Source organism: Mustela lutreola, chromosome 6, assembly GCF_030435805.1.
Source record: "Mustela lutreola isolate mMusLut2 chromosome 6, mMusLut2.pri, whole genome shotgun sequence".
NCBI lineage: Eukaryota > Metazoa > Chordata > Mammalia > Carnivora > Mustelidae > Mustela > Mustela lutreola.
Genome location: NC_081295.1, coordinates 21,252,432 through 21,275,835, shown reverse-complemented (window position 1 = coordinate 21,275,835; position 23,404 = coordinate 21,252,432). Strand labels below are relative to the sequence as shown.

Sequence of the window (23,404 nt, the reverse complement as noted above, 5' to 3'; positions counted from 1 at the left end):
ACAATCATATATAAAGTGAAACTTAAAAATAAACTGTATTGGGATGCCTAAGTGGCTCAGTTGGTTAAGGGTCTACCTTGGGCTCAGGTTGTCATCCCAGGGTCCTGGGATCGAGTCTGGCCTCAGGCCCCTTGCTCAGCGGGGAGTTTGCTTTTCCCTCTGCCTCTCTCTCTCTCTCTCTCTATTTTCCTCCCCTTCTCTCTAACAAATAAATAAAATATTAAAAAAATAAACTGTATCATATTTAAAAATTGTTGTGTACATGTATACATATTTTTACAAGAATGGGATCATGATACATAAACTTAAAAAATAAACTATAGGGGCTCCTGGCTGATTCAGTTGGTAGAGGATGTGACTCTTGATCTCAGGGTTGTAAATTCAAGCCCCATGTTGAGCCTAGAGCTTACTTAAAAAATAATTAAAAAGCAAATTTCATTTTTAGAACAGTTAGATTTTTAGAAAAATTGCAAAGATAATAGAGTTCCCTTACCTCTTTACCCAATTTCTCCTATTATTAACATCTTAATTTGTATTCCACATTCGTTACAGTTAATGAGCCAATATTAATGATTTATTTTATTTTATTCAGATTTCCATATTTTTTACCTAATGTCCTTTTTCTGTTCCAGGATCATGTCTAGGATGCCACATTTCATTTAGTCCTTATGCTGTCTTTAGCTCCTCTTGGATCTGACAATTTTTCAGACTTCCCTTATTTTTGATGACCTTAACAGTGTTAAGAAGTATTGGTCTGGTATTTTGTAGAATGTTCCTCAATTGGGACTTGTCTCATTTTTAAAAAAGGATTTTATTTATTTATTTGAGAGAGAGAGTGAGTGTGAGCATGAGCAGGAATAGGGGTGGAAGAAGAGGGAGAAGCAGACTCCTCGCTGAGAAGGGAGCCTGACATGGGGCTCCATCCCAGGACTCTGGGATGAGCTGAAATCAGACTCTTAACCAACTGGGCCACCCAGGTCCCCCTAATTTTTTTTAAGAGAGGGAGCAGGGGAAGGGGCAGAGAGAGAATCTTAAGCAGGTTCCAAGCCCAGCACAGAGCCTGATCAGGCACTCAATCTCACAATCCTGAGATCACGATCTGAGCTGACATCAAGAGTTTGAGGCTTAACCAGCTGAGCCACCCAAGCACCCTTGTCTAATTTTTTTTTAATGATTAGACTGGGATTAGGGGTTTTGAGAGGGAAGGCTTAATATACTTAATCATTTATTTTTAACAGTATTGACTCATGGATATTTATTTTATATTATGTATTACAATCCATACCCTTTTTTATGAGGTGCTTTCTTTGCTAAATTAAAAAGTGGATAACTTTCAAAGTCAACAGAGGTAAACACCACAACTTCTAGAGATCGTGTAGTATGCATTTAATCAACCAGCCACTGATGCATATCTTCGCTTCCACTTTTTCCTTATTTTTAACAATGTTGGTTTAACATCCTTGTGCATTCATTTTTGTGCACTTGTATGACTCATCTTATCCTAACTCCATCCCCAAGACACATTGTATTTGAGCTATGCCCCTGTTCTTCAAGCACACCCTGCTTTCCACAGCTTAGGCAATTTTCTCTACCTAGAATGCTCTTCCCCTATCTTTGCCCACTCAAGTTTCCTGTTTGATTCTGGGCTCAGTTCCATGGTGACTTGCTGTAGAACCTCTTCTGCTGTATTTTGAAGAGAATTTTATGGTTTCATTTCACTTTTCTTTGTTGTATATGTATTATAATACCATCCAAGCCTCCTATTCTATCTCAGGATTTCTTCCTATTAGTTTATTAACAGGTAGAGGAAGAAATACCATCAATCACACTTATACTCCACCATAGTACAAAATAACTAGTCTATTTTGACTTCGAAGTGGAGAATCTGAGTAGCTGAGAAATTTAGAAGTGTGTTCAATATTGCACGGCTATTTTTCCTTTCTTTTACATACATTGCTGCTGCATGCTTCAGGGAGACAGAAGAGTTGAATATATGTGCTCATTTTTGTTTAAAGTGAAAACAACTGTGCTGCAGTTTACAAGTAATGTTTTCCAGCTCTCTGTCAAAAATGTTATCTGCATCTAACAAAATGGGCATCTTTAATGTGCCGGTATTTATAGGAAATTGTGTATGAAAGCAGGAGAAATGAAATAATTCAGTAAGCCCTCTTCTGACTGGTGGCATTACGTAGCTTATGTATTATAATTCGTAAGAAGAGGTGCATGCCAAAAAGCAAAACAAAAACAAAACAAAGACGCAGTGTTAGTTTGGTTGTGAAGCTGTCAGTGAGCTAAGGCTAAAGAAGCTCCCGTGCTGCTGTGTGATGACACACCCAGTCTGTACCTAGGAGGATTCGGGCCCCTTCCGTTAATACTTTGCGGCGAGGTAACCTACACATCGGTGACCCCCCACCCCACTGGGTCGGAGGAGGCCTTGCCCCAGGCGCGCGCGCAGAGACGGCCACCCGCGGGCACCTGGGTCTTGGCTCCTCCGCCGGGTGGGCCCCGCCTCCGCTCTCCTGATGCCCAATCATCTGGAGACTCCGGGGCACGTCCCGCTGCGGCCACGCCCCCAGCCGGCGGGGCGGGGGGCGTCTTTAAGAGCCCGCTGGCGGGCCGCGGTCGCAGTGGGGGGTGCGGGGCTGTGGACAAGAGGCCCGAGTCCCGAGGCTGTGAAGTGTTCGCTCTCCTCCGCCTTCCTCCTCGCGGCAGCCTCCGCGCCCTGCGCCGCCGGCCCACCGGGGGGGGGGGGGGTTCCACCGCCCTCGGCTCGGCCTCAGCAGCCCGCCGGCTCGGCGCGCGGCAGCTCCTCCGCGAGCCCGCCGGCAACTCGCACCCCTCTCGCGCTCCCCTGGCGCCCGAGGGGGCCGCCTCGGGCCATGGTGCCCTTCCCCGAGGAGCCCGCCGCCGCGCGGGGGACGAGCGAGGCGCAGCCGCCGGGCCCCGCGCCCACCGCGGGGGTCGCTCCGCTGCCCGGCCCGGGACCCTCGGACGGCCCCGAGGCGTCCGTGGAGAAGGTGGAGGTAGAGCTGAGCGGGCCCGCGGGCGCTGAGCCCCCGCAGCCTCCCGAGGGCGGCTGGGGCTGGCTGGTGATGCTTGCCGCCATGTGGTGCAATGGGTCGGTGTTCGGCATCCAGAACGCCTGCGGGGTGCTCTTCGTGGCCATGCTGAAGACCTTCGGGTCCAAGGACGATGACAAGATGGTCTTCAAGACAGGTGAGGCGCGGACCCCGCCGCGCCAGCCGGGAGTGGGGGGGAGAGCGGGCACGGGGCCCCAGAGCGCACCCCGCGAGTGGAGTGTGTGTCGGCGCCCGCGTGTGCGCCTGGGTGGGCGCGTGTGTGCGCGAGGCTGTGAGAGGTGGGTCTGTCCCGCTGCGGACGCAGCCTGCCGCTCCGGGGGCCCCAGTGTGCCTGGCTTTGTACTGAATCCAGATGTGGGCACGGTGTGTTTGGAAACAAGTCGCAGAACTTACTTGCCCAGATCTAAGAGTATGGTTTAAGCGTCTTCGGTATACTTCCCTCTTAATTTTTGAAAACAAACAGAGCCTTTCAAACCCAGCAACATCGCACTGGGATTTTTACGGTCTCTTATGTGGCCAAGAACGTTGGGTTTTCGTTCATCTGCCTCCAGGGCTGTCAAGAGGGGTGTGTGTGTGTGTGTGTGTGTGTGTGTGTGTGTGTGTGTTAAGGGAGGCAGGGTTGGCAGGATTAAAGAGATTTATTCCAAGGTCACGGTGAGTTCCTAAGGGAGTCCTGGAAGAGTCACGGTTTCATGTTGTTTTTTTGGGGGGTGGTGGTGGTGGTGGTGCACTGTGTGCTAAATATAGAAAGCATAGGGGGCAGCCAGATCAGGGACTGGGAGGAGGAAGGTGAGGGGTTGCCCTTTCCTGTTATGTTCTTTGTCGTATTTAACCATATATGAGGCTGGATGAAAAAGCGCACTCAACATCTTTTCCCCTCTAGAGCGTTATTATGTGATCTCTTGACTGATAGGCAAAAAACAAGTCCAAGTGCTTTTGTATGAACTCTTCTACATACATTATTTTATAGTAGCTTGCGATGCAGGTGTTATCAACCCTATTTAGGTGAGCAAACTGAAGGTAGGTAAAAATAGTGTCTTGGTGAATAGCAGAATGGAGATAGAACACATCTTATGACTTAAAGGGCTAAGTGATTTCCATTACTATATAAGGCTCCTCTCTGCCATTGGGGAAACTTTATATGACTGATAGTCTTTTTTTTTTTTTTTAACCTTAATCTTCTGTTTTTACAGTGAATATTCCTTAGGTCTTTAGTGTACATGCAGGGAACATGCAAGACTGTTATAACAAATTCTAAGGCAGAGGTAATGTTGGGAGTTTTAAAACCTTATATAAATAGTATTACATGTATCATTCTGCAGCTTGCTTTTCTTCTACTCTGCATTGTTTGCAGTTTATCCACAGAACACCTCAGTTGGGCTGATAGCTTAAATTCTTACGTTTTATTACGTTTTAACTCAAGGTTTTCCATTGTATGAATGTATATTATACTTTACTAATGCATTCTCCCTTTAATAACCATTTAGATTACTTCCAGACTTAATAGCTGCAATAAATATTCTTGAACATTGTCTCTTTGCACATGTGATAATATACCATATTTAACCTGGAATTTCTGTTCCTTAAATAGCTCTTAAACTACTGTGTTACACAGGTCACAGTGATAGAAATGTAATGTCCTGTATTTATTTATTTATTTATTTATTTTTTTTTTTTTTAAGATTTTATTTATTTATTTGACAGAGAGAGATCACAAGTAGGCAGAGAGGCAGGCAGAGAGAGAGAGGAGGAAGCAGGCTCCCTGGTGAGCAGAGAGCCCGATGCGGGACTCGATCCCAGGACCCTGAGATCATGACCTGAGCCGAAGGCAGTGGCTTAACCCACTGAGCCACCCAGGCACCCTCCTGTATTTATTTTTAATGGAAGGCAGGTGTTATAAAGTTTAATAGAATTGATATGCATATGCAGCATTGAACAAAAATAATTTTTTTATATGAGCATTGGGCATCTGATAAGGAAAAGCTCAAGGAGGCAGAATTGACACTCAACATTTTAAAACTGGTTTCTTCAGCATTTAGCATATTCTTGCCTGGGGTTTGCAGATTTTTAATGCAGTTGAAACAACAAGACAACAGTCTTTTGTTTACCAGTGTTCTTGCAAACTCAGGTGAGTAGTTCATTTGCTATCTGTGGGTTTTTTCTCATATTTAATGAGAGTGACTGTGTGAGTGAGTGAGCAACTGCTGGGGAAAGGCGGTAGTTTTGCCGGGGATCTGAGTTTTAACAGTGTTGAAGCCTCTACCTACTTTTCATATCCCCAGAGTTCCTGCTGGCGACAGTATCCCAGTACTGGCCAGTTGAGGGTGAGGGAGGGGACAGGAACCTGTTCTCTTGAATTTTTGGAATTCCACTGTCATGTTTGTGTATGTGTGGGTGTATATTGTATAGTTACACAGGTAAGCCAGTTAAATACTGAAGATCTTTGTGTTTATCTGCATGACTGTGGTGTATGGCTGTGCCCTTGCACAAAGGTGCCCACCCAGAACACAGTCCCGTGGTGACTGGGAACCAGCCTGTGCTCTGGGTGCCTGTGTACTTGTAATGGTTCTGTGTAACACAGCAGCTAGATTGAACAGTGACTTTTACTTGGATGCTATGCTATACGGAGCTGACAATGAAGCTTTTAAGGTCTAAGGAAGAAAAAGATTTAACCTCATCTGTGGGGGAAAAAATGGTAACATGATTTTCTTTAAGCCAGTTAATACTGAGACCTGTCCGCCCCCAACCCCAACACACACACGTGTTTCATAAAGTCCATCCTTCACAACAGACACTGAAGTGTTTGAGAAAACCTGAGGTCTGCCTGTTCAGGCTTTTTCATTTTGATACTCTGATGCTGAGTCATCTGTGATTAAATATATGCAAGCTTCAAGTACAGTGCCCAAAATATCTGAATTGTTTGAGGCTTTTATTTTTCAAAAAGTTTTGGTCCATTCTCTGCTACCTTATTCGTGATTGGTAATCCCAGCATTAGCAACCACTTAATTTTGTTTTTCTGTTTTCATCGCCTTCTTCCTGGTGATGAGCCCAAGGATGCATAGTGGTGGAAAGTGAATCTAGGTTTCTAAATGATGGCTCACTTTTCTTGAGAACTAACTATGTGCCAGGCCCAGTGCAAAGCACCTCCATGCATTCCTATTTAAACTTTACTGCAACTCCATGATACAGGGTTATTTAATATCCTTGCATATGTGGAAACTCAGGCTTACAGAGTAAGCAGTGGAGCCAGGATTCAACCTCGGGTTTATCTGACTCCAGAAACTGGGTTTTTAATGTTTGATCCTTTGCACTGGCATGCTAACGTTCTGTTAATCCAGCTTTGTTTATTTTGTTGATTTAATTCAAGCATTAGGAATTGAGTACCATACTAGGAATTCTAGGGTTAGAAAAGAAGCCTGAAAGACAAGGGTCCCTGTTTCTTGGTCTTCCCTTGCTGTCAATAAAGTATTGCCAATTGTTAATGTCTCATTGAAATAGGTTTTTGTAGAGGGAGTTCCAGTGAGAAACAAGAGCAGAAGTATGGGGTTTCTTTTGAAGAACCAAATTCCTTTAGACTGATCCATGGTCGGATGTTTTCAGACAGAACTGGAAAGGAGACTTTCTCAGGCTTACTTCTTTCAGGGCTTGCTTTTTTAGTTTGAGAGAGCACGCAAGAGAGAGCTCACAGAGGGAGATGGAGAAGCGGACTCACCACTGAGTGGAGAACCCGATGCAGGGCTCCATCCATCCCAGCAGGCCGGTATGGTGACCTCTGTGAAGGCAGATGCTTAACTGACTGAGCCACCCAGGCGGCCCTCTTCAGGGCTATCTTAACTCTTCCAAAGCAACTGATGATCTACCCAAAACTTCTCAGGAAAGTCCCTGAAGAAATTCATTCACATTAAGATATAGGTTAATTTAGACACCTTCATGTTACTCCTTATTCATTCTACAAAAGTTTACCAAGTTTCTGACACTCTCTGTGGTGGGCACTGGAGATGGTAACTGAGAAAAACAAAGTCAGCAGTTCCCCAGGATTTTTTGATCTGCTGTGGGATACAAATGAGTAAACAGAATATTTCCCTGAGGCCTTTGCAATTTAGCAGGACTGAATCTTATGTTAAAAAGCTGAAATTCTAAGGCAATTCCTGTGAACGGTGGGGGCTGGGAAGGCATTTGATGTTTGATAGCCTCTTTCTCTACGGTAATAAATCTTACTTCGTGAATTTAGGACTCTGGAAAAGGGAAGCAAGCTGAGCTACAAGTTAGGCAGGAGAATGAGTGAAAAATGTTGAGTGCCTTACAGCCCCACTATGTTATCCTCGCTGCCAGAGACGGGATGCTCGAATTGCGCCTCACACATACCCCTGCATCAGACGGAGCAGACAGAACTTTTTTAACCGGAGTGTTATTTTCCCTTAGAAATCACAAGTGTGCTGGATATTGGAAAAAGCACATATTTAGTTCCTTCGTGGAACTGATAAAGAATTAAGAGTTCTTTTATCTTCAGATACAGCACTGAGGACACTCTGGGATCTTATTAGGGTATTAATCTAGTTTACTTATCTGCTTTCTTCCTGGAGAAAGAAATAGTTTAATGGTATATTCAGTTTTAAAATATGTTTATTTAAAACAACTATGTTTTCAGAATCAGTGTTTAGGGTAGTTAATGATATCCTTTTGAAGATACTGTGTCTTTGTGGTCCAGGGGCTTGGTCAAGTAGACTCTTGCTTCTTTCAGCAATTTCCAAATTGTGTTCTTTAATACCTTTTCTTTAAAGTGGAGGTCTGTGGTTAAAGATGTTTGGGAAATACTGCATGTTATCCTCCCTTCTTGGGTATTTAAAGTACAAATCAAGGTATTAAAAACTCGGTAGTTTTAAAGAAAAGCAGATTACCAAAACAGTCCCCAAAGGGAGGCCCTCTGGCTACGATCTTTAATGCTACTCTGCCCTCCCCATATGGCAGTGGATTGCTCTTCAGAGTTACAATCACGATGTAAGATTTTCAGTAACATTTAGGGAGCAGTGCATCTTGTCACATCTCTCAATATAGTCCTACTGGCACCTTTGAAACTTCAAGTCAGTTCATGCTCTTGAAGGTTTTTTTTAAAAAAATGTTTTCACATTTATAGTTATGCTGATATCTACACGCTGTAGTTTTTGCTACACCTAAACTTATAGGAGGTTGATTATATAGTTCAGAACTGAACTGCTCTGTCTGGCCTTTGTGCTAAGGGCTCTTTGTGTGTGGGGCTGGGGGGGGGGGGTGGAGGGAGAGCTGCCTGGATAACTAATTATTTCTATTTCCTAGGATGGTTTTTAGTCATGGTGTTTTGTTGAGCTGGTTATGGTGAATGAATGATCTGGTTCATGGTCTAATACATCTTTGACTCTAAGAAAATGTCTGTTATTTGCACTGGAAGAGGCTGAAAAACTAGGATAACTCATTTATGGCTGTTGTGCTTGAATCTCCTCCGTTCTCCTCCATCTTAAAACATCCAGTCTTATATTCCACGTAAATTCCCCTAGACTGCCTGTTACAGTAGGGTCATTAGATCACAAAAGTGGTTTCAGGATTTTGGAATAAAGAAAGAAATGAGTATGGTGTGAGCATTTTGTACTCCATTTCCAGAATGTTTCTGAGTTCAGAGCAAGATGGAACAGTGTGAATAGTATATAATGAATTTTGATCAAATACAATAATGAATATTCCTATGGTTTATCATGGAACTTTTATCAATAAAATTAGTTGCTCAAAGAACAAAATCAGTCAAAAATAAAAACGTACCAGAACTACTTCAGGAGGGGTTTTGAGGTATCTTTTAGGATAAATTGTACTCTGAACTCCTGTTGTGATTTGTTGTATCTTTTTGTACAGGTTCTTATTGAAGCCATATTGCAGTTCCTTGAGGCTTCATCCTAGGCCGAGTACTTGGCTTCACTTTTCTTACCTTTCTTGGGTGTCCCACACACCCCATTTCTCCAGCTACTCTGCTGGGGTTGTTATTTCCAGATTTCTTCTGTGTTCATGACCCATGTTTATTGGATCTGGACAGTTCCATATGGATACACAGGTATCTCATAATCAAAATGAATAAAAATAAAAATAAAAAGCACTTTTTAGCCAGCCCACACAATCTTCTGCCACCAAAAACAGTAGCCACTTGTAAATAAACCTGTCCTTTCTTATGAATTCTCTCGGTGTGTGACACCTCTGGTTGAATTCATCTGAATTTCTTATTTCTCCCTTTTCCTAATTTTATTAAATTAGACAAAGTCCTTTTTACATTTATCTCCTTAATGCCTCATAAATCAATCCCCTTTCTTTCCTTTGTGCTGTCTTAATTCATGCCTTCATTAATGCCTCAATTATTGTCATAATGCTTTAACTGATCTCCCTGTTCTCAGTTATACACTTGAGTGATTTCTCTAAAACATAGGATTATATCCTGTTTAGAGGGAGCAGTGATACTCATTACTCTGTACACCAGAGGCCTTCAAGTTCTGGTCCTTTCCTGACCCGTTAGCATTGCCTCTCACCTCTCTATCTTGTTCTTTGTGCTCTGGCCAAGCCGAAAGCCTTGCACTTTTCAGAACTTAGCCCGCTGTCTCTTGCCTCTCACCTTTAGTGTGCCACTCCTCTCTTCGATGTGGTGGTTATTCCTTGTTAAGAGTCTGATGAAATTGTTGGCCATTTTAGTCTTTTTCTCACAGCCATGGGACAAAACAGTGATTTTATACAAGTATTGTTACATTTTTGATGCACTTGGAACATTTGTGGGGGGTGGCACGAATTCAAATGAGTTACGAGTTATGATTAAAGTGGAAGACAGAGGGGTGCCTGGCTGGCTCATCAAGCATGTGACTCTTGATCTCTGGTGGTGAGGTTGATCCCCATGCTGGAGTTAGAGATTACTTTAAAAAAAAAAAAAAAAAAAGGCAAAAATACCCCCCCCCCCCCAAACAAGAAACAAAAACAAACTTGAAAGTGGAAGACAGAGAACCTAATTGCAACCTATTCTAATCTACCATTCTGTGAATGGCACTTAAAAAAAAAAAAAAAAAAAAAGAAAAAAAGATTTATTTATTTATTTATTTATTTGACAGAGAGAGAGAGAGAGACAGAGAGAGAGGGAACACAGCAGGGGGACTGGGAGAGGGAGAGGCAGGCTTCCTGCAAATCAGGGAGCCGGATGAAGGTCTGGATCCTAGGACTCTGGGATCATGACCTGAGCCTAAGGCAGACAGTTAACGACTGAGCCACCCAGGTGCCCCTGTGAATGGCATTTTAAAGGTAATTCATATTTAAGTGATAATTTGCATAGTCCTTTATCATAAATAGCTTTCATATGCATTCATACATATTCATACATTGTTTTTTAGAGTAGTCTTGTAGTGTGCTGTTACCTCCATTTATAGATAACAGAGTTAGAACTTGTACAGGTTAGGGTTGTGGCACATAATATCACTATATATATCTATTATGTTGAATTTAAGAGCATCTTTTCAGCTGGGTAAACATTTGTACTTGAGTTAAAATTGTCCTGAACTGTAGAACCCTGCCTTTTTTTCCTTCTCCCTTGAAAATATTTTCTGCATATTAACCTATATATTCTCTAGAACCTTAATAATATCTTTTACCCAAGTTACCAGAAATCCTGGGAAGTTGCTTTTGGAATACAATTCTGTTTAGAGTTTTTACAGTCCAATTAGTGATCTGATCTTCTATTCACATTAAACAAACAAACCTTAACAAAAACAAACTCCCAAACACTCCTTGAACAGTCGGCTCACCACAGCTCTGAGCACCAGCCTAGCCTGGTGCCACTCACAGACCGTGGTGTTTTTCTTGGCAGTGATTCCGAGTGAGCAATTCCAGCACTCCTGAGGAGCTGTGCAAACCCACCACAAAAGAGGTCTCCCCTCTGAGCCTGGAGTGATGGAGGGAAGCAGAGCTTTCACATGTACATGTACATGTACCAAATGTGTGTGAGCACACTTTTCTTTGCTAAGGTATCTTCAGTAACAGCAGAAATAACTCCCCATCTTGCCTATAGGAACTCATACTAAAGGAGTGGAGGAAATGACATGCCTTATTTCCAAGTTGAAGTCTTTTTTTCATTTTTCCTTTTAGTTATGGGGATACATGTGAACTAATGCACATGAACCAAAGCTGGGTTTCTGCTTAAATTAAGTCTGGAGAGGTGTGTGGGTCTGAGAAGGCAGCATAGTTCCCTCCACTGGGAGGAGCATCCCAGAAGTTCCAGAGAGGTCATTTTTTTTTTTTTTTAAGATTTTATTTATTTATTTATTTGACAGACAGAGATCACAAATAGGCAGAGAGACAGGCAGAGAGAGGAGGGGCGCATGCTCCCTGCTGAACAGAGAGCCTGACCAAGGGCTTGATCCCAGGACCCTGGGATCATGACCTGAGCTGAAGGCAGATGCCCAACTGACTGAGCCACCCAGGTGCTCCAAGGCACATTTAGTTTAAAAAAGCATAATCAAGATTCTAATTTTGTATTTAAAAAACAAACAAAAATAAACCTGATTATTTTCATTATGCAACTAAAAGGAAAGTGGCAAAATCTTGGCTGGTGGATAAATATAGAAACATACCTTTATCTTCTGAATATGGTTCTCACTTGCAGGGTTAGGTACCCTTGGAGATGTGCATTAAAGTTTTCAAGGATTATGAGACCTCTGTGTTTATCAAGAGGGAACAAAGTTGATCAGAAATGCTGCTCTCCCATAGGAAGGAGAATCACTTACTAGAGCTTATGCATTGGTCTGTTGTTCAGTTATTACTTTTTTTTTTTTTTTTGCTAAAGAGTAAATTGCATCAACAGTGTTCTGTTCTGTATGCATTCAGAGAATCAAAATTTATTCTTGTGACGGACTTAGACTAAATCCAAAACCAATTCTGAGCTATGCTTTATAAAATCAGAAAACCACTACTCATTTAAATGGAGATATTTCTGAGTAGATTTTTTTTTTAAGATTTTATTTATTTATTTGACACAGAGAGATCACAAGAAGGCAGAGAGGCAGGCAGAGAGAGAGGAGGAAGCAGGCTCCCTGCGGAGCAGAGAGCCCGATGTGGGGCTTGATTCCAGAACCCTGGGATCATGACTTGAGCCGAAGGCAGAGGCTTAACCCACTGAGCCAGGTGCCCCAGTAGATTGGTTTTAATGCTGAAGTCTGGTGACTTTTTAATAGTAAAAATCTTTTCATCTTGGTTAATTACCCTTTTTATTAGTTTTGACTTCATGTTCCAGTTTTCAAATGGCAGCATCTTAAAGGATACACATTTGTCAATAGTTGTCTAAACAATGACATTCCACAAAGTTAATTGATGCTTTAGTGCACATGGGGCCAGAACGTTGCCATTGTTCTATACTAATGTGACACTCAAATTCTGGCAGCAATACCCCCAACACCATAGTTCCCCTGAATGCCATGTTTTTAGATTGCTTACTTTCTGTTGGTTTATCTGTGGCTTCTAAGTTTTCCATGTTGAACAGGTGTTACTTTTATAATTAAAAAATCAATTTTAAAAATAATTCATGGTTAGCTCTAGAAATATTAACTTTCATCACTATAATAGTAAACTTGCCCTAAGAATAAGTTGTTTTAGAGGAATAAATGATAGATGTATGGAGTTTTAGCTGTGCATGTTAGATTTTGTCTCTTTCTACTCAGAGAAAAATGTTAATTATGGAATAGGTTGCAAATGGAAAGCCAAGGAATACCAAACTAACTCTTTACTTTAAATTTATAACAGATACTTACACACAAATGTTCTTGTATATGTATAGATGTCATTAGTACAGAGCCACAGTCTCTTGTGTGACGCTCTTGGGGCCATATATCTTTGGGGCTCAGATTTTTTTGGACTTTAAAAAAGTAAACTGTTACATACATCTCAATTTTTAAACACCGTACAGGGGAATCTGAGGCAGCACCCTGTAATCAAGTACATTGATATTTCTGCAGCAAAATCTATGGGTATTCAGAGCAAGTGGACAAATAAAGACCATAAATAGTCTCATGTCAGTTCAGATTATATTTACTTCCAAGTGAGTGTTGATACCATCTTACAAAAAACTTTTGTTTTCCATTTCTCAGTGAACATTAAGGTATATTTTTCTACAGCACATAGTATACCTACTGCAGGTTTTCAGTACGTGTGGCCTTCTGCCATACTGCTCTATCCTAGATTACTAACCAGGCCTCCTTTACTGGATGTTTGAATTGCAGGCAGTGTTACGCAATGTAAGTATCCTATCTGTATACATCTTTGAACAAAGAAATTGTTTTTTTCTTCCTTGGATTGCTTCCTTGGGGTACATGTCCAAAAGTGAGATTACTGGTTCAAAGGGTATGAACAATTTTATAACACTTGTTACACATTGCCAGATTGTTCTTTAGAAAACTTAAAGCAGTTTACTGTGTGCCAGCAATATGTTGACTTCCTGAACACCCTAACAATGTTAAGTTTTATTTTTGTTAATATTTGCTAATTTGATAAGTGTCAATGCTATTTTTAAAAATTAACTTTAAATTATATTTTGTTGCTTTTAGGGCTGTGTGTTTTCCCAGGTTTTGAGCCCTTTAAAAGCTGCAAAATGTCCTGAATGGCCTGACAATTGTATATTAAATCTGGAAATAACAAGGGGACATATACCAGTGAATATGTTAGAGTAAATTTGTTACCACAAGTGGGAATACCAGGAAGGCATGAGAGTATATTTGTTTTTAGATTCTCACCTACCACACCTAGCAGGTGGGGCACACCCTGTTCCCATTCCTCTGCTCTTAGCACAGGTGTTGATCAAGGCCTTCTTTTGGGGTTAAAAGTGGGAACAGAAATGAACCATCTGGAGACTCAGCTAGAAGGACTTCCTGACTCTTCAGGGTGATTCCTCATTCTTCAGAGGATCAAGTCTGCAGGAGCAGCCCTGACTTACTCTGTGTGCTGTATTGTTCTCCTTTTATTTATTTTTTAAAAATTTCATTTACTAAATTTTCATTTATTGAGCACAAACTATGTAGTAGGGTCTTACAGGAAATGAATAAATTTGATGTATTCCATACACATGAGAGATTATGAGAGGAGGCAAAAATGTAAATAATTCTAAAGCAATATGCTATACATGTTAAATGCAGTATGAATAAAATAGAGGATTTTAGAGGAAGGCAAAATGACTCCTGAGCTGATCAGGCAAGGTTGCATGGAGATAGAGCTTTTGAGTTTGGCTTTAAAGTATCCGTAGACTCGATTTCAGATTTCTCAGGAAGAGGTATTTCGGGTAGAATATGAGGCCCAGGCAAGGGCTAGGAAGGCATCCTCCTGATGTTTTACTGTGCTTTACTCTATATTGTAACTTGTTTTATCTACCCAATAATTATGTGATAAAACTGCTAGAATGATTGTCATGTTTTAGATAGGCAGCTAAGGCTAGTGAGCAGTTTGATACTGATACAAAACCAGCTCTTTTGGGTTTGTATCAGGATCCACTGGACTCTTTATGCCTGATTACACACTGGACTTATTAAGTGAATGTGAGGGGTTTGGTTTGCCTAGAGCCAGGATGTGTGTGTAAGGAAAGTCACAGAAGGGAAGGCTGGAAAGCAGTGGTCGAGCTAGGGAATGGAAGGTTTGAATGGTGAGTTAAGAAGTTTGGATGTGATTTAATAGAGAGGCAAGGGGGAGATATTGAAGGGGTCTGAAGTAGTGCCTTAAAAAGATGTGACTGGGTTGCAGAGGGAAAGAAAGGGTGGGCTCTAATTATAAAGTTGTTGGGTGAGATTTGAGGCACAGTAGTTGAAATGGGAAAGAAGGGACAGATGTGAAACACTTTAAAGGGCTGCCTGAGGAAATTTTAGTAAATGTAGGGTGTGGACAGTGACGTGGAAGCAGAGATGATGCCTGCATTTAAGACTTTTTGGACTGGGAGCCCCACATTTTCATTCTGTACCGGCGCTACAGATTACATAGACAGCTGTGGAGGGTGCCGTTGTCAAGACCAGGGGCACGAGGAGGAGGAACTGGTAGGAAAAGACCGACTCAGACCTTTGCCTGTTAAATGCCAGCAGGACAGCATGGGATGATGTCAAGCAGGTAATTTGGAAGCACAAACCCGGAGCCTCAGAGTGAAGTGAAGCTGGAGATAGAGCTTTGGATAGAGCACGTGTCTCCAAGGGGAACATGACGTAGTAAGAAAAACCCAGAAATTCTGTCTCAGGCAGACCTGGGGGTTGCTCCTAAGGAGTTTAGTTAGTGTCCACTGAAATCATCATATTTAAAAGTAACAAAACTTTGGGATGCTCGGGTGGCTTAGTTCGTTAAAGGGTCTGTCTTCAATTCAGGCCATGATCCCAGGGTCCTGGATTCGAGTCCTGTATCAGGCTCCCCGCTGGGCAGGGAGCCTGCTTCTCCCTCGACCTTCTGCTCCCATTGCCTGTTCTCTCCTCTCTCTCTCTCTGACAAATAAATAAATTCTTTTTAAAAAAATTAAAAAAAAAGACAAAACTTTATTGCTTTGAAAATTCTAGCATTTAGAGTTCTCTTATTCAGATCTGCAACTTCCCAAAGGTCAGAATTGTATTATTATCATTGTCTTCAGTTTTCCAGCGTGTAGTCCTAAGACTTACTTTTTTTCCCTGTTGTCTCTAAAGCTATTGGCATTTACTTTCTTTCATCTGTGATGTAATTAAAACATCTGTTTTCAAGATGTTCAAGACCAAGACACTATGAGAATAGCTTAGAATAGTTTTAATCAATTTATATATTTCTAATTTAAGTATAAAGTATTGACAGTGGTGGAAAACCTGTTCAACAGGCAGATGTTATCTTGTAGATCTGTCTTCATAGCTACTGAGTCAGCTACTTCATTTACAATTCATGATGAAAACAGCTCGGCTCACTTTTTAAAAAATTGTCTAGGGAAACTAGGAAACTAGTATAAATGAATTTAAGTTCTCTGACTAGGAGTAGGGTGGAATGTTGCACAGTTTGTTAAGAAACAGGACTGACTCTTGCAATTCTGTCACACTAGACATCTGAGGGTTGGCCCGAGGAGGAGGAGGTGTCCTCCTGTGCTCGCTGGCCAGGAATGGAGTCGGGCCTTGTACGGGTAGTAACTGGCCGTCCGGCTACACCCAGGTGTATTTTGCCTTCACCTTGTGTCACATAGCATAGCAGCAAGACTCCAGCAAGATAATAGAAGGTCAGCGTACTTTCGGATGCATCCAGTGCGCAGATACGTCAAACAGTATTGTCACTGAGCAGCTGGCCCAGAGCCCACACGTGGGCGTGTGTGTTGACTCACGTGCTCTGCTGTAATCTCTCGGAACTCGGGTCCTGAATTGCTCTCTTGTGATTCAAGCCCAGCCGAAGGTGTTGGAAGTGCAGTGACCCTGGTGGAAGAACCTGTAAGCACAGGGGGCGGATGAAAGGGAAGGGATAGTTGTGTAAGAAGAGGCTATCTGCCTTTTTGGGTAAGACACTCTTACCTTTCCAGTAACTGTTCTGTTTTTAATGTCATTTGGCTTCATTTACAAGGTCTGTATTAAAGCGCATGTCTGCTTGGAAGCAGTCTTGTGACCGTGCTTGTCTCTTGTTGTGCTCCCGGGGATGAACTGAAATGCGGCTTTGCTGACAAGTATATTTGGTATCTGGTGGTTATGGAGAGGGGAGGAAAAGGGAAGCCGGACGGAAGCACTTTTCCCCCACAGTCGGATAAACAGAAGCCATGTAGTCTTGTAAATCCCATGGCAACACACCAGGCAGAAAAAAGACTTGCTAATAGCAAAGGTCAGGATTCACAAAAGAGCAATGTAGGTTTTTGGTATTGACTTCAAAACACAGTTTTCTGTAACTTCGCGTTCATTTGTTATATGTATGTGGTTATACTTTTGTATATATGGTAGTTGCTTTTTGTAACTTTGATGAGGAAAGAGATGAGTCACTTAAAAGGCAGACTATTACTCTTTTTGGGAAAAAAGATGTAGTAAAAGTAATGCTTGAGCCAATTAATCTGTCTTCTTCCTCTAATTCATCATGATAACTTCAGGTGTCTGGTGGCAACTGAGAATGGGTTATGGAAAAATGTCAAGCCATTGTAATCCCCATTAGTTATGGTCACTTAAGAGGATAAATTAATCATTGGTCACTAATCTTTGGATAATTACTCTATTTAGTTGGAAATATCCTTAATTTTTTGGAAAGCAAGTCAGTGAGTTAATAGAACTGTCAAAATTGATCAGCTTTTCTAAGCCTAATAATAAGTGAATGGAAACTAATTGCCTGCAACCCTTTCTCTCCTGCATTGTAGAATGATCATTCTAAAACTCTGGACAGTGAAAATGGAACAACAGGAAAATATATTAATATACTACCTTGTGGTTTGTGGGTGGGCATTCAGAGCCTGTTAGTTGAGGATTAACATAGTTGCCATAACAGGTAAAGTCTTGTGACCTGTGTATGTGGTTTTTGTTATTAGAATTATGTAAGTTAATTACATTATAACATTGGCTCGGATATAGGTTGTTAGGAAGTGAGTCTTTTACGGACAGGGACAGCAATTCTGTTTACTTGTGCATTGAATAAATATCTTGAAGGAGGCAGCTTGTTTAAGTATTGTATTAGATGCTAGGGATGTGGACGGGAATAAAGAAAGCTATACATTTCAGTCCCAAAGGAGTAAAGAAAAGGGAGGAGGAAGTCTGAGCCTTCTGTTTTTAGCATGGGTACAGTGCCTCAAATGCAGACTAGTATATACTTTTCGGAGTTTGAGGTCCTCATTCATGAGGTTCCCAGAGAATCTTTAAGAGTAAGTGAGGTTGTGATGCAGATGGAATCAGAGCCATATTACTTATTTATCACAATCAAAATAATGCCATTTGATGATAAAATTCACCTGCGTTTGTTACAAATCGTTGTTTTTATAAGGTTTCCGGAAACAGAACAGAATTTTGCTAAGTGTTGTTTCCAGTCACTAGAGAAGGATTTGTGTCATTATGAGAAACCTAAGACTATATGTGGGACTGACTGACTAGAACCAAAATATAAGTTAGGACTTTAGAAAACAATTGTAGGTTTAGAAATCTTAACTAAGACACATTTTAGAAGGCTCCTTTAAAAAAAAAAAAAGATTTATTTATTTTAGAGAGTGAGAGCATGGGAAAGGGGCGAAGGGAGAGAGAGAATCTCAAGCAGACTCTTTGGTGAGCACAGAACCCAAAGTGGGGCTCAGTCTCACGACCCTGAGCCCATTACCTGAACCAAAATCAAGAGTCAGATGCTTAACCTACTGAGCCACACAGGTGCCCTGGCTCAGTTAATTTTTAAAATCCAACTTTATTGGGGGATAATTTAATATAAAATTTAGCAATCTTTAAGAAAGATTTTATTTATTTGACAGAGAGAGGCACAGGGAGAGAGGGAACACAAGCAGGGGGAGGGACAAAGGGAGAAGCAGACTCCCCGCTGAGCAGGGAGCCCGATGTGGGGCTGAATTCCAGGACTGGGATCATGACCTGAGCTGAAGGCAGACTGTTAGCGACTGAGCCCTAAATTCAGCAATTTTAAGGCTAGAATTTGATGAATTCTGACAATTGCATACAGTCGTGAACCGCCATCACAATCACGATAGAGCCTTTCCCTCACCCCCAAGATGTTCTCTTGTGTCTCTTTCCAGTCAGTCTTCCCTTTTACCCTGGCCACTGGCCACTGCTGATGTGCTTTCTGTCACTATGGTGTTGCCTGCCCCAAAACTGTGTATAAACAGACTCAGACAGAATTGTTTCTTTGTCTCTAGTGCTCACTCAGCATTATGGTTTTGAAGATACACCCATATTGTTGCATATATTAGTAGTTCATTTCTTTTTATTGCTGTGTAGTATTCCTTTGTATGCCTATACTACAATTTTTTATCCATTCATATCTTTTTAATTTAATTTTAATTTTTATTTAATTTAATTATTTTAAAGATTTTATTTATTTATTTGACCTGTGTATGTGGTTTTTGTTATTAGAATTATGTAAGTTAATTACATTATAAGCCATTATAATGGCTTATCTCTGACAGGCAGAGATCACAAGTAGGCAGAGAGGCAGGCAGAGAGAGGAGGAAGCAGGTTTCCCTCGGAGCAGAGAGCCCGATGTGAGGCTTGATCCCAGGACCCTGGGATCATGACCTGAGCCAAAGGCAGAGGCTTTAACCCACTGAGCCACCCAGGCGCCCCCATTCATATATTTTTAAAAAATATTTTATTTATTTATTTGGGTGGGAAGGAGAGAGAGAGCGAGAGAGCAAGCAAGCACAAGCAGGGGGAGCAGCAGGCAGAGGGAGAAGCAGGCTCTCTGCTGAGCAGGGAATGGGATGCAGACTCAATCTCAGGACCCTGAGCTTATGACCCAAGTGTAAGGCAAATACTTAAATGACCGAGCCACGCAGGTGTACCCCCATTCATATCTCCATGGGCATTTTGGTTGTTTCTAGTTTTTGCCTGTTATGAATAATGCTGTTTTGAACATTTATGTGTAGTTACCTATGTTTTCATGTCTCCTGTGCACCTTATTTTAATTTAAATTTTATTCTGTATACTTATCTGTACTTTTAAATTTCACAAGAGGATGATATTTATTATTTTTAATGAAAAGAAATTGTGACTGAAGGAGAAAGTGAAACAGTGAGTGGAGGACTCTGGAAAGACTAATTTTTCATTTGGGTAATTGGGGGAATGGTGGTATTCCCAATCAAGAGAGTCAAATATGGCTGAAATTTACTTTCTTTCTTTTTTTTTTTTTTTTAAAGATTTATTTATTTTTTCGAGAGCGAGTAAGTGATCGTGAGTGGGTGTGCCAGAGCAGGGGAAGAGCAGAGGGAGAGAGAGAAGCAGACTCCCTGCTGAGCATGGAGCCCAACCAGGACTCCATCCCAGACCCTGAGATCATAACCTGAGCCAAAATCAAGAGTTGGACGCTTAACTGACTGAGCCACCAAAGTGCCCCTGAAATTTCCTATTTTTGAAAAAGACTGAAGAGGGCCTATTGAAATGAGACTTGGGAAATCACTGATGACTTGGCGTGGGTGGAGGTGAGTGGGGCTTGAGTAGTTTGTGGAGCAGTGAATGGGGAGTGGAGAAAGGGGCGCAGGGTGAGAAGTGGTACGAGGAGAACTAGGGTGGCAGCTAGAGGACGATGAGCATCAGGGGAGGTTAATAATTAACTTTACAAGGGGGGGGGAGTAGCTTGAGGAGAGGGATCCTGAAGTTCCCAAGGACTAAGGAGTAGAAGAAGGGTCCTGAGCAAGTCAGTTAAGGAATCCAGGCACTGGTGGTGGTGGTGTTTGGGGGTTTGGCAGGGTGCCACTGATTCAGGGCCTAGAGAGAAGACAGTACAACAGGAGCAGATGGAGGTAGGATTGTTGGGAATCAGGAAGCTGAGGGGCTTTTTGTTTTCTCTGGGAAGTTATTTGTTAAGTGTCACCTGTTGCGGTTAGAGGAGCACATCTGAAGAGTGTGGCAGAGGTTTGGGAGCTGAGTAGTGAGAAGAAGAAGGAATGATAACAGCTCTGAGAACTCAGCCAAGATTGGAAAATGTGAATTTGTGGTGAAGCTGGTTTCTGAGATTGTGGCTTTTTCTCCACCCTGCCCCACCCCCAACCCCAACTGGCTCTGCAGCCTGATAAGTGCCCAGGGAAGGTGAACTGAACAATGGATACAAAGCCAGAGAAGAATCAAAGCAAAGTAATTTTACATCTTTTGTCTGTTTTCAGCTCTATGATGTGTGGCTCCCTCTTCTCTTTACCTTTTATACGCCTCATGTTTTTGGTGAAGCTGACTAAACATTTAACAACCAAATATAGTTTTAAAAATTGTGATAAAATTTATGTAACATAAAATTTGTCATTTTATCCACTATTAAGTGTACAGTTGAGTTGCAGTAAGTATATTCACTATGTTGTGTACCCATCAGTGTCCTACACTTTTAATTTGAGGCATGGCTTTGTAATTTCTTTTCCTCCCTTTCTATTACTCCTGATCTGTAAATTCAACATAGTCCTTTACTGGAGACAGCATTTGTATTTTTGAGATTGAGATATTCATAATAATAGATACTGAGGTTAACTTTGGCAGGTGCCGTGCAAGGCCCAAATTGTGGCATTAGCTTTCTCGATATTTCGTTGTAATTACTTGTTAATGTCCATCTTCCTTACTAGGCTTGTGAGGTCCGTGAGTGCAGAGGCTGTGTCTGTGTCTTATTTACAGTTATATCTGTACTGCTGGCTTAGTGCCTGGCACATAGTAGGCATTCAGTGGAGTTTTTGAGCACATTAAAGTCCTTCACCGAAAGAATTTATTTCAGTTTAGTAAATTCTTTCTGAATGCTTCCTGTGAAGTAGGCAAAACTTGTATTCATACTTTAATACAGATTAAAGGGCATGCCACATTCCAATGTCTAGTTAATTAGTAGAAATCAAAAAGGGTTTATATTTGCAATTTCACCTTGGAGGGTATTAGAGAAGCTTGTGCATTAAACAAATGGTTGTACAGAATTGGCAGCAATAATCCCAAAGCTTGAAGGCTGTAGGTTAATTAGGATAACTTGACAGAAAGTGAGTTAATTAAATTTGAGAGTTGAAAGAATGTTCCAGTAGTTTATGTTCACACACACTTCAGATATATCAGCAGGTAACAGGAACTTTAGTTGCAGAATAGTCCAAAACAGTGGAATGCCGGTGGATTTTATGGCTTGTGGTAATCTTTTGGAGAAAGGAAACCTATAACATTGTTTGGGACTATTTGGTACTATTACCCTGTATGAAATAAAAAACACTAGAGTTTAAAATATTGTCTCATTAAAGATAATATATAGCTAATGTATTAAGAAACTAAGAATTATATTTTTATAGTTTCATTTATTAATGGATTTTCAGTAATACTTTTTATTTAAGAAATATGCACAAATATATGGGAATTTCTCTGTTAACTGGTATTAGATAAAAATCATTATTTCCACCAACTGGCTTATGTTTAAATGGATGGAAAGGGGCAAAATACACATATAAGAATTAATTAGCAATATGATAACATATTTATAAGAATAGTCACAATATGTCCTCTGATTCTGAAAGGTAAGGACTCTGTTTGTGTGTAGAAAACCCCACTGAGGTACTTTAAAAAAAAAAAAAAATCTGCCTCCAGTAAGGTATTCTGGATCCTATGGAAGGAATAAAGAAAAGCTAGTGGAGCTCTAGTTCTATTATTTTCTTACCCTTTTTTCACTCTCAATAAGTTGAAACTGGAGTTTGGTTTTAGGAACAGTAATGGAAATTTTCTTATGTACACAGCAAAATCTAATCCTGAGTGATTACTAAGGCTTTTCAGTGTGTGCATCCGTATGTAGGAAGCAGACAGACTGACAAAAGACACGGGTCTTTGGAGTGGGACTTCTCCACTTGAGAAATAGAGCAGGCAGTGGGGGGAGAGGCGGCTTGGGGGGGGGAGGGGAGGGGCAGGAAGGAGCAGAATCCGAGGAAAGGAAGCCTCAGGCTCCTGACTTGGTTGTGTAAGTGCTGCTCTGTTTCTTCCTCACTGAGGCCAGCTTGGTCCCCATACTGGTGTTCTGCCCGCTTTGTGTGGGGGAGAGAGGAGCCGGCTGTGTGAAGGGGATCTGGGGGTCTTAGTGCCTGCAAGGCTGACAGGAGCGGGTTGCATCTCCAGCTGGGCTCTGGGGCAACAGTAGCACAAACATCTAGGGAAGACATTCTCCTGTCATCATTTTTATTCCTGAGTCATCATGTTTACTTACTCAGATGTCTGGTGTTGCCAGTTACTCAGAAATCCAGCAAGCAACTTCTTCTGTTGGTCATCTTTCCTTCCTTCTTACTTCTGTCTTGTCTGTTACTCCTTTCCTTTCTGTTACTCAAGCAGGCGCGTTTAAACACAGAGGTTACCATTTCCACCAGCAAGCATTTCCTCCTTACCTCCTTGACTTCTAATCCTGCGGTGTGTGATGGTGAATTAAGACATTTAAAGGGGCGCCTGGGTGGCTCAGTGGGTTAAGCTGCTGCCTTCAGCTCAGGTCATGATCTCAGGGTCCTGGGATCGAGTCCCGCATCAGGCTCTCTGCGCTCAGCAGGGAGCCTGCTTCCTCTCCTCTTTCTCTCTCTCTGTCTCTCTGCCTACTTGTGATCTCTCTCTGTCAAATAAATAATAAAATCTTTAAAAAAAAAAGACATTTAAAGATATTGCATTCATGTAATAACATTGGTAAATCTCGAGAATATAGTACTGAGTGAAAATATGAAG

The 23,404-nt window shown here is 41.5% G+C and overlaps 1 protein-coding gene across 1 annotated transcript in view; it reads left to right on the top strand.

Moving 5' to 3' along the window:
* Window positions 1-2,589: 2,589 nt before the first annotated feature.
* SLC16A10 (solute carrier family 16 member 10) overlaps window positions 2,590-23,404 on the top strand; it is a 122,012-nt gene continuing 101,197 nt past the window's right edge. Inside the window, exon 1 of the mRNA XM_059176842.1 lies at window positions 2,590-3,216. Coding sequence (XP_059032825.1) covers window positions 2,880-3,216 — 337 coding nt within the window. The 5' untranslated portion in view covers window positions 2,590-2,879. The remainder of the gene's footprint in view (window positions 3,217-23,404) is intronic.